This window comes from Thamnophis elegans, chromosome 2 (assembly GCF_009769535.1).
Source record: "Thamnophis elegans isolate rThaEle1 chromosome 2, rThaEle1.pri, whole genome shotgun sequence".
NCBI lineage: Eukaryota > Metazoa > Chordata > Lepidosauria > Squamata > Colubridae > Thamnophis > Thamnophis elegans.
The window spans coordinates 137,641,393-137,657,279 of NC_045542.1; the positions used below are offsets into that span (position 1 = coordinate 137,641,393).

The window sequence follows — 15,887 nt, forward strand, 5'->3', positions numbered from 1 at the left end:
TGCCCCCCCTCCCCACTCCAACTTGTCTCGGCCCGGCGAGCTTCAGGCCCCAACCGTCGCCGCCGCCGCCACCGACGACGACGACGACGCCACCACCTCCTCCCCCTCCATGGCTGCCGCTCACCCGGCTGCCGCTGCTGCATTGTGGGAAGCGGCCGTCTCAGTCGGACCCACCTCACTCGCCGCCGCCGCCGCCCAGACCGGCTCCTGTACCAGCAGCAGCAGCAGCAGAAGCAAGCGCCGCCGCCGCTGCCATGGGAGCTGTAACCGACGGTGAGAGACGGAGCGACCCTCGGAGCCGGCCGCGACCTGCCTTGCCGCCTGCTTCCGCTCGCTTTTCCCGGACGGGCCCAGCTTGAGCGTCCCCGCCACCTTCCCCCCTCTTGGGGCCGGTAGGGCCTTTGCAAACCGGCTTGTCCGCTGCCTTAATGCTCAGCCGCGGGGATGGTGATGGGGGTGGATTCGCTTTTACTACGCCTCCCCCACCGAACCCCGAGATTTAGGACTCCCTTCCCCGCCGGTTGAGCCTCCCGATTCTACCCGGGCTCATTTCTGCCTTGCAGCTCTCCGTGGCAGGACTTCCCACGGTACCCCCCCCCCCGCGAACCACAGGAGCGGCGGCCACGAGGTCTTTTGGGTTTGGGTTTTGCCTCGCGTGTTGTTGTAAATGCAGCCCGTGGGGCTTAATTTGGGGCTCGGTCGGTGGCGGGACTTGCCCGGGTCCAGTTAATGAAAGAAAACCAAAGGAAAGCCTTTAGGTGAACTCAGGCTGGGGAGGATTTGGGTGGTGGGGAGGTTTGAAATATGAATATTTAAGGCTTACTTCTCTTCGTACGGCTAGGCTGCAGGAATAGGGACGACCTGTGGATGGTATTGTTATTATTAAAATGCGTTCGCCGTTGACCAGCGACAGTGGACTCTGGGCGGCGCGCAAAACAAAACAAAAAAAGGCACAAAAGTAGCTAAAGCGAGTAAAGCCCACAAGAAATCCCTAGTATAGGTCTCCTGCGTGAGCAGGGGGTTGGACTAGATGGCCTCCAAGGTCCCTTCCAACTCTGTTACTGTTACTGAAACACTGACTGAGCTATAACAACTTTCAGGAAAACAGAACAGGGATTGAATAACAAACTTCAAAAACATTAAGTATCCCAGCGAAAGGTGGGAGGGGGGAACTAACCCAGCACTACCGTGTAGTGGTTGTATTTGCTTAAAAATTATGATTTTCTGCACATACTCTTTTTTTTGCTCTTGCTTCTGATTGGCACATTATTAACTTTATGTTTTGTTCCTACTTTACAGCTCCAGTACTTTTATATAGCTTATTCTGTTTTCAGATTTTGTTCTATAGATATACCCCATGGATTTAAAGATTAATTGATCTATTTTTTCCTATTTTTTCCTGTGCTTGAAATTAATTTAATACATTTATAATTTTGATGAACTTTTTTAAAAATAAAATTGTAGTTAATTTTAAAATAATATACCGTATTCTTTTTCTATATTGAAGGCTACAATTCTGTGTCAAATTTTCAAGTGATAATTTGTCTCATTTTAGAAATATTATTGCTATTTTAGATGAAGTTATTCGTAAGAGACTTTTGATTGATGGAGATGGTGCAGGGGATGACAGACGAATTAATTTGCTGGTGAAGAGTTTCATCAAGTGGTGCCATTCTGGATCTCAGGAAGAAGGGTATTTTGCTGTCTTTTGTTTGTAAATCAAATGTGGAAACAGCAATGTTATCTATAGCACATGCTCATTTTAATAGAAAAAGGAATTTGTATCTAATGACCTGTATCTGAAATGGTTTAACATATATATGAGGGGGAACAAGTTATGATACAACACTTTATAACTTTTGAAGTATATCTTCGGCAATATGGTAACTGCTTTGGTAATTAAAATGAATGGGTTTTATAGCAAGTGCTGAATAGTATGATACAGGGTAGCTAATAGGGCCTGGGAAAATGCATTGATTTGTATTTCTAAGAAAAACAACAAATCATCATATAAAATAAAAAGTAAATGAAAGCCATCAGACAAAAACAGTTTGACTTTAATAAGTAAATCATTGCTATTTATTTGTTATATAAATGTTAAACATTTTTAGTTAAGACTCTTCTTTCAGCACAGGATACCAGTTTTCTCACACTGGATACTGTATGCTACATTATGGGTATATAATTTTATTATGGAATATGGTTGTACTTTTGATAGTGACCGTAATAGGAATTGGGATATCGCATTACTCTTCTAATGGTTGTGTCATTGGATACATATTGCGCTTTTGTAATGTTTTGCTAATAATGCTGGGAGTGATAAAATACTGTCCACCAAATCTACAAGAGCTACTTCCTCCATAGGCTTTAAATAAATAAATAAATAAATAATATCAAAATGTCACAACATGGTAAGATTTCAGTAGTAGTTTTCACATTGTCTGTTGCCTTGGACATCTTTGGCAAGAAGCAATAACTACCAATTCCTGCTGAAGAGAGTGAAACTCTTCTAACATTTTTTTTCTAAACTGTGTTTAGTTTAGTTTACTTTTTGTTTTTCTTAAAATGAATAGAAATTTGGCACACTGGAAAACAAGGCACTCTTCTAATATTTGTATTTCTAATCATTTGTTTGGGATTGAGATAGTTGTAAGCTAGTGGTTAGGAGTGCTAGTGGTTTGTTTAGAAATGTGTCCACTTGTCCAGAAAAAGAAAAACCCAAGGAAGTACAGTTGTCTTTCAGAAAAAGTACCTTTGGGATGGTGTGAGTTCTAGTCCATTGTTAGGCATGAAGCTAGCAAATGGCCTTAAGCTAGTCACACACTCCCAGCCCTTGAAGTAGGAAGAAATTCCAGAAATCTTGCTAACAAACTGCAGGAATTTATCCAAGTATTGCAGTAGTGGAAGAAATAAACATAAGAAATAAAATGGAGACTCCACTCCTTTCCTCCCTGTCCTTAAGGTATTACCAGGGTTAAACCCAATATCTCTCTCTGCCTAATCCCATCAGATCCAAATTGACCCTCCCTGCCCCAGACAAAGCCTTCTGCAGTCCCATCTAACCAAAGAATAGAAGCCTTATCAGCCCTTACAAGGGAATTTCAACCTAGAGAAACTTCAACCTTCCATCTTATCAGCCAGTGACCTCAATATTCAGTCTCCTTCACAGTGGACTTCCCCAGATCTGAGACTTTCCTGAAACACCCATTTTGCCTAACAATAGAACTCAAGTACACCAACAAGGATATGCCTAACATGCCCAAATTGGCCAGCTAATCCCATCCCTAGGATTTCCCACTTTGTATCACTCAATTTCTATAAAAATAGTTGCTTTTCCATTGTTAGGAGTACCTCTTTCCTGTAAAGCAGGCACCCAATGATCATTGCAATAAGGATTTGTCTTTCCTCTCAGTGTTGTGCTGGTTACTTTAACAAAATTCCATGTCAGCTGCCAAATGTAAGAAGTGACTTGAGTGCACAAAACTATATATTTTATCAAACTAAAATACATTTGCATTTTGCTTGATGATGTCTGCAGCTTTCTCTTGAGGCTGAAGTTCTATGAGCAGATAAATTGTACTTTACTTCGCTTGTTTTTATTAGAACTAAAATACTTAATAGATATAGTTTGACCATTATAAATATCAACTTTCCATCTTCCAGTTAACACTTTTAATAACTTTCAAAAAGTCCCAGTTAAAATAGGTTTAAACTTAGATATATGTATCTAAGCCGAGGTGGCGCAGTGGTTAAATGCAGCACTGCAGGCTACTGCTAGATCAGCAGTTCAGCGGTTCAAATCTCACCGGCTCAGGGTTGACTCAGCCTTCCATCCTTCCGAGGTGGGTAAAATGAGGACCCGGATTGTTGGGGGCAATATGCTGACTCTCTGTAAACCGCTTAGAGAGGGCTGAAAGCCCTATGAAGCGGTATATAAGTCTACTGCTATTGCTATTGTATTGTTGGAAGAAATGTCTTTCTGGGTTCAGTTCCAAATGGGGAAAAAGACACTGGAAACATGAAGGCTGCTTGGAAAGATGGTTTAATGGTGGACAAGATCACATGGCTTGAGCTCCTGAACAGGAAAGGGGGATTACATGCTTCAAGATGTTAGGTGAAGAAGAAAAAAAGGCAGAGATGCTGAAAGTCCCTGGTTTTATGCTTTCTCTGGGCTTTGAATCAGCTTGTATTCTGATTGGTTGTCAGACTGCCATGGGGCCCTACAGGGGCAACTCTCTAGGCTGTGTTTTGAGTCCAGGTTTGGCTGAGCAATGCTTCTTCCCGGGTACCCTGTGGTGATATGGATAAAGGGCTAATACTATCATGCCTTAATCCCATCACCCTGGAGCTGAAGGGAGAGATTTTTGTTATGTAGAATTGACTGGCTAGGGCCTTTTAATGGCCCATTAACAAATGTGGGAGCTATTAAGAGTGAGCCTGTTTCCTTCCTAAAAACATGTTTCTCCATTTCTTATCCAAGGAAATATTTCCTTTTCAATATTTCCCAGGATATTTCATTTTTCTAGGAGAGCGGTATGTTTTAACTTCCTACAGTATATTTGAAAAAAAGTGATGATACCTATGTTGAATATTAGCAGTCACAAAGATAGACCTTCTCTATGATGATCTGCCCTGAAAATGGTTCCTTAAGTTTTCCCATGGTGTAGCCATTGTTTCTATAATTAAGGGCATCTACCTTGCTTCTAGTTGTCATCTTTTTTTCATTCTTTTTGATATTTCTCAATATTATACACTTCCCAAGAGACCTATATTATACATATTTCCAAAATATGAACATTTGAGTCTATCATTTGTGCCTTAAATGAGAACTCTGGTTTGTTCTACGATCCATTGTTTTGTATTTGTTTTTATTTGTTTGGCTATGTATGGTATTCTCAGAAGTCTATCCTATTGCCAACATTCAAAAGCATCAATAATATGCTGATAGAAGAGAATAATTGTAGCTCAGGGTTGAACTACAGAATTCTCGTTGCTCTCTGAGCTTGGTTGTGTTGTGTTACAGACATTTTATAATCAAACTAGGTAGTATCATCAGTGCTCATTTAGAGTAGAGCTTGCTCTCATTTTATATACTAGTAGGTTGCCATGTCAGTATTGGTGGGAGTGGTCTTGATTGGCTATAATTTATTGTTAGCTTATGTGCTTTCTATTAGCTTGTTTGAGTTGGTAGTTCCTAAGTTCTACATACCATTCAAAAGAGACAGTAAAAAAAGCAAAAACACCTCCTTACCAACAATCAGTATCCAAATGAGCAGAAATTAACATTAAGATTAACATTAGATCAACAACCAAGAAGCAAACAATACCTCAATCAAGGAACTACAATTAAGGATTGCACATTCTATTAAGTTTCCTTTTTTGATACTAATACACAAATTGATTCCTTTCAGACTGTTGGCCACAGTCATTCTTCAGATTTGCTGCCATAATTCAGTTAGAATCTTTAGCGAAAATAAAAATAAATCTACTTCATTTTAACTTGCTTCTAATTGTACCAAAAATAGTGCCTTTGGAAATTGTTGATTAGCTACTAATACCATATGTTCCTTCTCTGCTGTTTAGCTATACTCAGTATCAGCGCATGCTCAGCACTCTTTCACAATGTGAATTTTCAATGGGAAAAACTTTACTAGTATACGACATGAATCTCAGAGAAATGGAGAACTATGAAAAAATCTACAAAGATATAGGTAATATTTTTTTCTGATTATCAGTGTCAAATGCAAACTTCTTTTTAAAAAAGGAATTATTCCAAATGAGGTGTATGATAGATTTGGGGGTTGAAGTATTCTAACCCCAGTCATTTCTCTTCTGAAGGATGGTTCAGGTTGAGATGTTTTTAGTTAGATATTGGAGCAGTTGAGCACAACCTCAAATATTTTGTGCAGTTCTATTGGCAAGACTTATTGGTACTATAGAATGTTTTAATTACCATAGGTGTAATTTTTTCTTACAATTGTTCCTGAGGATAAGATGGATTTATTTCTATCTTGTAAACTGAAAGCTAAATACTAAAGGCAACCTTTTTGCCTTTGCTTAAAATAGCATCCTAGAAGATTCACATGGAAAAAATGTTCAGGTTGCTACAAAGAAAGTGTACACTTTTTAAAATCCAGTTCCTTCCTAGTGGATTTTAATTTATTTGTCATTAGAGATGATAAAATGCCATATAGATCAGTTTTTACTAGCTTAGCTAGTTAAATAGCTGTGATAGTATCTGGTCATCGCTAGCTATAATCAAGCAACTTTCCATTTGGTCTACTGCAGTATTTTGTAGGAATTGCTTTTAAAAATATTCTGGAAACTTCAGATAATTGACTGAGTGATAAATCACCATGTCAGAATTCCGAGACCTTCACTGGTTCCCACTCTTAGCTGAAAATGTTGACTTGATGTTAGAAGTGGCAGCTGCATTGATCTCACTTTTGTGGAAGCTGTATTTTTTTAGCACAGGTCTTTTGAGTTGTTCCATTTTAATTAATTTTGCTTTTGTTACATTTCTATAGTTTTTAATACATTTTATTGCTTCATTGTAAGTAGTTTAATTTGTTTTCATAGTAAGCTATCCAAGATTGTGATTACAGACTGATAAACATTTATATTATGTCTAATCAACCTTAGAACCAGATTTTTCTAATTGTCTCACAATTTTATAGAAATAACTAGCTTCAGCACATATAGACACACAGACAAATGTTCTGAGTACTTTGGCAGTAATTACAATATCACAAAATGCGACATATTTTAATTTCTTGATCTATTTAGTTCTGGAGATGAAAATCAATTTGGATAATGTTGCTACATACTGATTGGTGTAATTTTTATAGTTCAGTAATATTATGAGATTTATAAATTTATGTCATTGATTTTATTTCTTTGAAAGAAAACAGCATAGCTGCAGCTCATGAAAAAATTGCCGAGTGCAAAAAGCAAATTCTTCAAGCGAAAAGGATACGAAAAAACCGACAAGGTAGGGTTTACTCTGCAGTTGACAACTTTATTTATTTATTAAATGTATATGCCCCCCATCTCACTATTTTTTTGATAATTTTTTTTTATTTTCAAAACAAACACAACATCCTTCTTTACGTGCTGTAGAAAGTGTATCAGTTGGTTACAAAAAGACTTTCGTGCATCTCTTCCACAGTCAACAAACATAATTCATATTAACTCAAGTATTTTAACTGAAATATTTATACACATTACCATAATCATATCTCCATTTTCATTTGACTATAATTGTTTAAATGTTCATCATCATAAAATATACCAAGATTTAATACATAACTACATACTGGCCTTTCATTTACTCTTTCTAAAAGCCTCCATTAACACTGAATCCTTATGTCCTATTCTAGCTAAACATCCATAATATTTAATAACAAAATTTTCTAATCCTCCTTTCCAAATCACTGTTTAGAATTTACATCCAGTTTCCTTGTTATACCCATATCTATATATACATTGTTATCCTTATCCCTCCTTTATTTAACTGTATCCCATATCATAACATTTCCCCCCATATAATCAAAACTTTAACTGTATCTAACTTAGTTCTTTTTTTTTATTAACCTTTTTATATAATCCAAAGGATTTCTAATCTTCCTTTCATGGGTACCATTCAATATTCATATCCAATTATACTCATCATGACACTACACATTGTATACATTAGCAACATTATCAATTCTTTATTTAAACTATATCTATTGTCAATAAATTTCACTAAGTTTAACTAGTTTTAAATTATACTCTTCCATCTATCAACCTGTATCTTTCCAATAGCAAAACAGTCTCATACCTTCTGCCATTTGTGGTGTCAGTCCTCTAATCATCTCCTTGATCAACTTTGTATGGACTCCTCTTAGCAACTCCTTGCTTATAAGATCTCTCATGTAATCTTGATGCCCTTCTTCTGTTTCCTTAATCAGCTTATTTTTGATTGTCAGTAGTGTTATCAATGATTGCTAATAAAATTTCTCTTTAAATCCATAAATACTTTTGTTTTTTCTTCTTCTATATCTTGCAATCTGGGGTAAATTTCCCCTCCATTTAATTCCTCTTTCAGTATTCCACTCTTTCCATTTTCAGAGACAAACCAATCACCATAAATATCAGCAAATTTAATTTCTTTATATTCATTTTCACTTTGATTTTTTGGGTTTTAACTACCACGTTTTCCACTTGATAAACATCCTCAACTTCTTCATCATAGAAGTCTTCCAGCTTCTTTTCTATCCTCTTATATGTATTTGATAATTTATGTATTTCTGAGAATATCTTTTGCAAGCTTAAGGTTTCTTTCTGCTGTTGAAATTGTGCCATTATTTCCAGCTAACAAACACAGCTGCTCTAGCTTGGAAGGTTAATAAGATTAAGCATAGATTCACAATAACGTTTTGTTTTCACTTTTCTCTGGTTAAAGATATTCTTCAAAGGGACATCTGTATGCTTTCCTTCTTATCACTCTTCATAACCAAGCAGTGAGACCTTGTAGTGCCAAGCCAAAATAATCAGTGAGAAACATAAGAGTGTTTCATTTCCAGTACACAAAACTTCCAGCCTCCGAGTAGCAGTGTTATTGTTGCAAGTTTCCTTGTTTCTTTTTGTATCTTTTTTGTATTTCAAGTTAAAAAAAGAGTTCAATTTTTGAATGAGTTAGGAGAACACCCACAGTAATGAAAGAGGAAAATTTTAGTCCATAGGTTACAGAGAATAATAAAAGAAAAAAAGTAGAAGAAGAAAACTTAATCCATTCGTTTTAAAAGGCTTACATAAATTCCATCCATGAAGATAGCATTTAAAAAGTAAGATAACCCACTGTCCAAAACCATTCCAAATTTAATTCCGCCGCTTAATTCTTCTGTTCTCCAATTTAGATTAATTTTAAGTTTTTTATAGGCAGTCTCTTTTTAAAACGGTAAAAGTTCCTCACCAGCTGGAAACACTTTCTCTTTCCATTTTGGAGCCGTCCCGACTTCATCAGCCTTGGCTGGATTTTTTGTCGCCGGCTTGAAGAACTTCTCTTGCATTGATCAGGGACTTTGCGAGTTCAGCAAGACGTATTCTCACTGTCTCTGCGGGACGGTTTAGGTCTGATTGGACCACCCAGCAGCAAAAGTATTGGCTGTGGTCTCGGAGCATCAAGACCGCCTGTCCGTATCATCACGACGTTGGCTCCTCCTCCCCCATCTCACTATTGAAGCAACTCTTGGTGATTTACAAAATGGTAAAAAAGTAATATTGCAATACCATTTAGGGTTATATAGTAATAGCATTTAGACATATAATTTTTAAACAGTGCTTTATAGCCCCCCTCTAAGCGGTTTACAGAGTCATCATATTGCCCCCAACAATCTGGGTCCACATTTTACCGACCTCAGGAGGACGGAAGGCTGAGTCAACCTTGAACTGCCAAATTGCAGGCAGCAGGAACTCAGCAGAAGTAATCTGCAGTACTGCATTCTAACCACTGTGTCATCATGATTCTTAAAATACTGCCCCATAGTACTTTACCGCACTGTTAGCAGTTTACAATGTAGAAGCATTATTTGCATATTGCACTCAATAATCTGGGTCTTCAAATTCCCGACCTCAAAATGATGGAAGGTTGAGTCAACTTTGAGCCCCTATCAGGATCAAACTCCAGGCTGTGGGCAGAATTTGCCTGCAATATTGCATTTTAACTATGATGCCACCAGGGCTCTAATGGAAAAACAATTAAAATGACCAAAAATTAAACAGAAACTAAAAATGAAGAGAACGGATGGCACAGAGGGTGGGATCTTCTCTCTTCCACATCACCCCACACGTAGAGCACCCCTACTGAGGTCCCAGGCCAGCGGGTAGAGCCAGGTTTTAAGGCCCTTCCAGAAGGCCAAGAGGGAGGGAGCAGATCTCACCTCTGACCACCAAGTCAGCAGAAATCCTAGATTATGTTGGAATGCTTGTGGGGAAGCAAAGGGGAAGGGGTGGAGATGCTCATTTGATATTTTCACTACTATTTCTTCATATGCTATTTAGAAAATAATAGTTTGAGATACCTACTTGATTTCTTAGGAGCTATTTTACGGGTTCCACAAGAATTTAGCTTGTCTCCCACATTATTCAATATTTATATGAAGTCTTTCGGGAGGGTCATACAAGGGAGTTGGCTGTCACCTCAACTTTTGAATATCCCCAGTCTATAAATAGTGACTGGTAGAACAGGGTGAAAAGTGAATGTGGACAAGATTCAAGTAAGTAAATGACAACATTAAAGAAAAATTCCTCTTCTGAGGAATTTTATTCTCTTTCAAGGATGAGGTTTACCTCTTGCTGCTGCAGGACTATGTAACATAAATGAAAAAGGAAGGAGTTTTTTGCCAGTTTTTGTCAATTAAACCTTTTTGAGATTATCTAATCACTATTACATTGTCTTCCTTTTCTTTTATTATATTGTTTATAGTTTACCCAAAATAATAATAAAAATAAAAAAACAAGAAAAAGAAAGGACTTTCAAATTTGAGTTCTGCACACAAAATAGAATATGCACCTTAAAATTATTTGAATTAATAAATGTCATTCTTTGTGGTATTGAAACAATGTGGACTATGATCCATATTTTTTTCTTTTCAGAATATGATAACTTGGCTAAAATAATACAGCAACATCCAGATAGACATGAAACATTGAAGTAAGTATGAAATGAACTCAGGTACCTAATGCATTACAGAGTACAGGTATCAAATAATAATGGCAAAAACATTTACATGCCCCTTCATCAATATTAAGAAAGATTTGAACATTTACATTATAATATAGCAGCAAAGATGTTGGACTTAAATGGGAATACCCTAATTTAGGTCTCCACAAAGAGAATTAATTTTTGGCCAATTATTCTCTATTAGCCCAACCTCTTACTACAACTTCTGTAGGACCAGATTACAGGTAGTCCTCAATTTACGACCATAATTGAGCCCAACATTTCGGTTGCTAAGTGACATATTTGTTAAGTTTGTTTTGCTCCATTATATGACATTTCTTGCCACAATTGTTAACTGAATCACTGCAGTTGTGAAATTAGTAACACAGTTGTTAAGTGAACCTGGCCTCCCCATTGACTTTCCTTGTCCAACAATCACAAAAAGTGATCACATGACCCCAGGATCCTGCAACTGTCATAAATATGAGTCAGTTGCCAAGTGTTTGAACTTTGAACACATGACCCCAGGGATGCTGCAAGAGTTATAAGTGTGAAAAAGTTCATAAATCACTGTTTTCAGTGATGATGTAACTTTGAACGGTCACTTATATACCAATTGTTATAAGTCAAGGACTGTCTGTATAGGAGCTGGTAGTATGCCAATTAGCGGTACTCCTGTTTTTGAAAGCATAATAGAAACTGAATTATGGATTAGTTTTACTGGTCTTGAAAAATGGCCTTTTCATTGGGTTCATTTCCAGACATAACTGAAAATGCTACTTTAATTTTTTGAACTCTCAATGAACATTTCAAATAAATTGCTTTTGCACAAGCCTGAATTACAATAATGGCTTCTTTTGCCATGAAAGGTGAGATGAGGCATCCTCAGCTGAGTAATCTGGCTTTGGAAATGTGTTTTTTTTTTCCCCTAACAAGAAAATTAGACAAGTTGCTTTCTCTCCAATGCCTTTTTATTAGTGCAGACATTTTCATACATACATGGTTTACGGTATTTTACTGCTGTTCTATCTGGTTCAGATTCCGTTAATTGGTTTAAATCAGAATTTCATTATTATTTGCAAATGAGCTACTCAGGGGATTTTGAACAGTTAAAGCATTCAATATAAACAATTAAAATAAAACGAGTGGAGGTACTATGCATTAAATGACAGTGCACTTATTATGTTCTCAGGCAATTGGAAGCTCTGGGGAAAGAACTGCAGCATCTGTCTCATATCAAAGAAAGTGTTGAGGACAAAGTAAGTTTATCTCACAAGCTTATTGATTCAGAATAGAGAGTCTTCTGTAAAAACCCATATTCTCATGTATATTTCCTTTCTGTGCTTCAGCTGGAGTTGAGACGGAAGCAATTTCACGTTCTTCTGAGCACCATCCATGAGCTTCAGCAAACACTGGAAAGTAAGTAATTCTGCTGCCGTACTTAAGAACATCATTCCTTCCCTTTTATATAGCTGCTTGACCCTCCAAATTTTCATTGACTCAAAGGTATTCAGAACACCTTTACTAAATGTCAAGTTCTGAATTCCACCCTCAAATTACCTTATGCTGCCTCATTCTTTACAGGTAGTCTTTAAATTGTGGCTGTAATTGAGTTCCATATTTACGATTGTAGGTCACTATGGTGGTAAAACCATGTGATCGGACCCAATTTTATGACCTTTTTTGTAGTGGTCATTAAGTAAATGCCCAATTACTTCCTGTTTCTGGCAAAAAAAAAACAACCACTGCACAGTGAATAATGTGAACAATGGATTTGCTTAATGATCACAGCAACTGCTAAACAAATGTGAAACTTATTTTTTAAAAATGTTTATTTTGGATATATTTCAGATGATGAGAAACTTTCTGAAGCTGAAGAATCATCAGATGCTCCAATGGAAGCAGAGGATAAACAATAGATGTGTATAGCTCAGCAATCTGGTAGTATGTTTTCCTGAAGATGATTAATAACTAGGGTTTGAATTCATTTTGTATATTATTTCTTTGTCCAAAGTAACTATAATATGTTTCTATCTGAATGAATCCATGCTTATTTACAATAAATTCTTGAAATTACACAATAAAATAATCTAGTCTTGGATTAATGTTCTGGAATTAAGCTACCTATTATATTGATTATATGGTAGAGTATTGCATTGAAACAAAAATCAGAGATAATTTACAATTCTAGTAAGTGATAGACAAGTGACCATTCTGAACCATAACTTGATACACTGAAACGTGTCTTGTATAAGAACACATTAATATTTGTTGTCTCAGATTATTAACAACAACATATATATGAAAACATGTTTATTCAAAATATTATATTGTAGTCCTTAAAAGATCATCCAAAGCAGTTTAGATTAGTCTGATTCCCAAAGATTTACATTATTGGCTACACTGATTTTTCAGCGATACTATCCAGGAGGATAACTAGTTTTATATGTATGAAAAATACAAAGTATAATAAAATAAAATATGGGAATAAAAGGAAAGGTTAAAATGGTTGAGTCACTTAAGAGATCTGTGTTGCTTTGTTTTTCCCAAGAAAACAGTGAAGCATAGGAGCAACTTTTAGTGTCAGCTTTATGTAATAGATGCTTATCTCTGGCTTCCTTATTCAAATCTTCGTATTGTTAGGGCACTTATTTTAGCTTTTTTTGTTTTGAGAGGTACTTCCCCTGTAATGGAATATAAGGTGGGAGTTCATTAAACATCTCAAGTCAATCTTGTATATGAGTTGCAGATTTGGTATATGCAAGGAGGCAGCTCATCCTTCTAGGAGAAGTTGTCTGCCCAATCTTTTTCAATTCAAAGAAGGGAAAGAAGAGAAAACAAAGAATAATTCCTTGTCTTTGTCTCTAGTGTGATTTGCATTAAGGAACAGGGGCTTCAGCCATTACCATTGCTACCATCACTACCACTGGTATCACCAAAATAAATTCTCTTGTGGATTGAAGGGTTTTCATTTGCAAGTCTTGAGAATCATTTGGCTGGGCTAAGTAGGATGACTAAATTGCAGCATTCTAAATATTGGTGTGTGCCATCCCAACTACAGGTCAATAATTAAGATTTCCTTCCTTATGTATTGTCAATTCAAACTATTGTATATTATAATGGATGGACATTTGTGATGATATTCCAAGTGAGGAAGTCAAAGAGAATGTGTCATATCTTGCATAATCCAAAGGAATCTTAAATTTTTCCATAATGACTTTAATGTATTCGGTGAGTCCCAAATGCTGATTTGTGGGCATCATGAAAAGCACAGCTAGTTTGTTGATTTTGTGTTGTTTTTCATACCAAAGGAAAGGTGATGTTTTATTTGCCAAACTAATGGGTGTTATGAAATGATAAGAGACCCATTCACTGAGTTTGTCTTATAGAACAAAATGTTTTGGCCTGCCTTATTAGCTAATGAGCATGTAACACTGAAGCAAGTTCTACACAATTGCATTGAGCTCACTTCAAAGGAATGTATTTAGCATCTGGATAACAAGCAGTGCAGGATTAATTGATAAGTGGATGAAAGAGTTGCATGGAATTACAATAGAAAGATAAAGGTTGGTGTTGCATGTTGCAATTAAATAATACATTGTCTTCATTTTCCTGCATTTTAAGTATCACTACACTTATATCTGATGGCATGCTTTTTCTTTTGGAACAAGGAGAAAAGTCTTTTCCACCCCCACCCACCCCCCATCTGCTAATTTAAGGAAGAAAATCTCAAACCAGCAGCTATCATAATAGATTGGATTGCCTTAACATGCCCAACCAATTCCTCCCCAAAGTACAATAGTAGTTTACGGTAATGTGTGAACACAGTATCTGTTCAGCCTCTGAAGTTTTCCTTCAACTGGGGAAACCTTTCCCTTGTAACTGGGGAAACCTTTCCCTTGTAACTGGGGAAACCTTTTCATATAGTTTCACATGCTCAGTCGATTGTGTGGATTGAATTCTATACAGTAACCTTTTTCTGCTAAGGGCTGCATTTTTTCAAAGATAGTCCATCAGAGATAGTAGGTGAAGAGGACAAGGTTTACAATATTGTAGGGTTGTATAACTCTTTTCCTTCTGCATTTCGATCTCTGTCTGACCTTTCCTTTCTTCCACTGGTTGTTATCTCTTATCTAGCAATGGTGAAATGAGAACCACATACTAAGCCAAGAAGTGAACGCAGTTTTCAGATTCCAGATAATAAAGTCCTAGTATGTAGGTTTTTTTTCCCCATCCTCACTCATCACCTTATACATTTATTTACAAAACCGCATTTGAAGTTGTAAAGGGGGCAACTCAGTTGTAAAACTGGATGAAATATAGAAACAGCAAATAATTATAAGCAAGTATTAAACATACATATAAAGATTGGGTTAAAAATTGTGGCAAGGTGGAATATGAGGTTAAATTTGCAAGTTCTTCTATTGATATTAGTTACAAGGGAAGGCTTTAAAATACAACTGTAAAGATAGTATATCTAGGGACAAACACTTGTAGACCTTCAACAGGATCATGTCTAAATAGATTTATTATACTCTGATAAAAAAAAAGAATGTGGTTTTGAATTTTCAAATACCTCATACAAATACTTGAATGGAATACATTCGGTTGCCAATTTGGCAGATTCCGTTTAATGTCATTGGTCCCCTGGACTATTATTTTGACCAAGAATATACTTTACTGAAGCAAATGTGGTTACAGAAGTAGCAAAGCGGAATCTGCTAAATTGGCATGCAAACAATATACTTCACTTTCTTTTTTTCCCTAGGATTTCCTGTTATCAGTCTTCGACCAATTAAACAGTTTGAGGTTGTTTGGGTAACAGACCCTCTGTGTGCACCTCCTTCATGTCTACATTCTTTTAGGCGAGCTTGGGCTGGATTGGTGCATCTCCTTCATTGACCCAGCACTGCATGGTTCCCAACCCCCCCCCAAAGCCTCTCACATTCCATGCTCCTCCCCCCCCATTGCAAAAATGTCAGGCGACAGGATGCGAAGTGATGCTAGCAGGATGGCGGCTGTGATAATATCGTTATTATACACTACCTTATAACTGTAATAAACAAAAATATATTTTCCATAAGTTGTGAACATTCCTTCTATATTATACAGTATGTACAAGCAAGTGAAAGATAATAAAAAAAATAGTTTTGAGTATAAACCAGCAGAGGGCTATCACAAC

General features: G+C 36.8%; 1 protein-coding gene across 1 annotated transcript; it reads left to right on the forward strand.

The window, feature by feature from the left end:
- The first annotated feature begins 13 nt into the window (after positions 1–13).
- Positions 14–12,791, forward strand: THOC7 (THO complex 7). The gene is made up of 8 exons (XM_032208804.1): positions 14–273; positions 1,576–1,693; positions 5,584–5,711; positions 6,905–6,991; positions 10,639–10,696; positions 11,898–11,964; positions 12,055–12,124; positions 12,557–12,791. Exons 1-8 carry the CDS (start codon positions 255–257, stop codon positions 12,622–12,624), a joined length of 615 nt encoding a protein of 204 aa, XP_032064695.1. The 5' UTR covers positions 14–254; the 3' UTR covers positions 12,625–12,791.
- Positions 12,792–15,887: the final 3,096 nt, after the last annotated feature.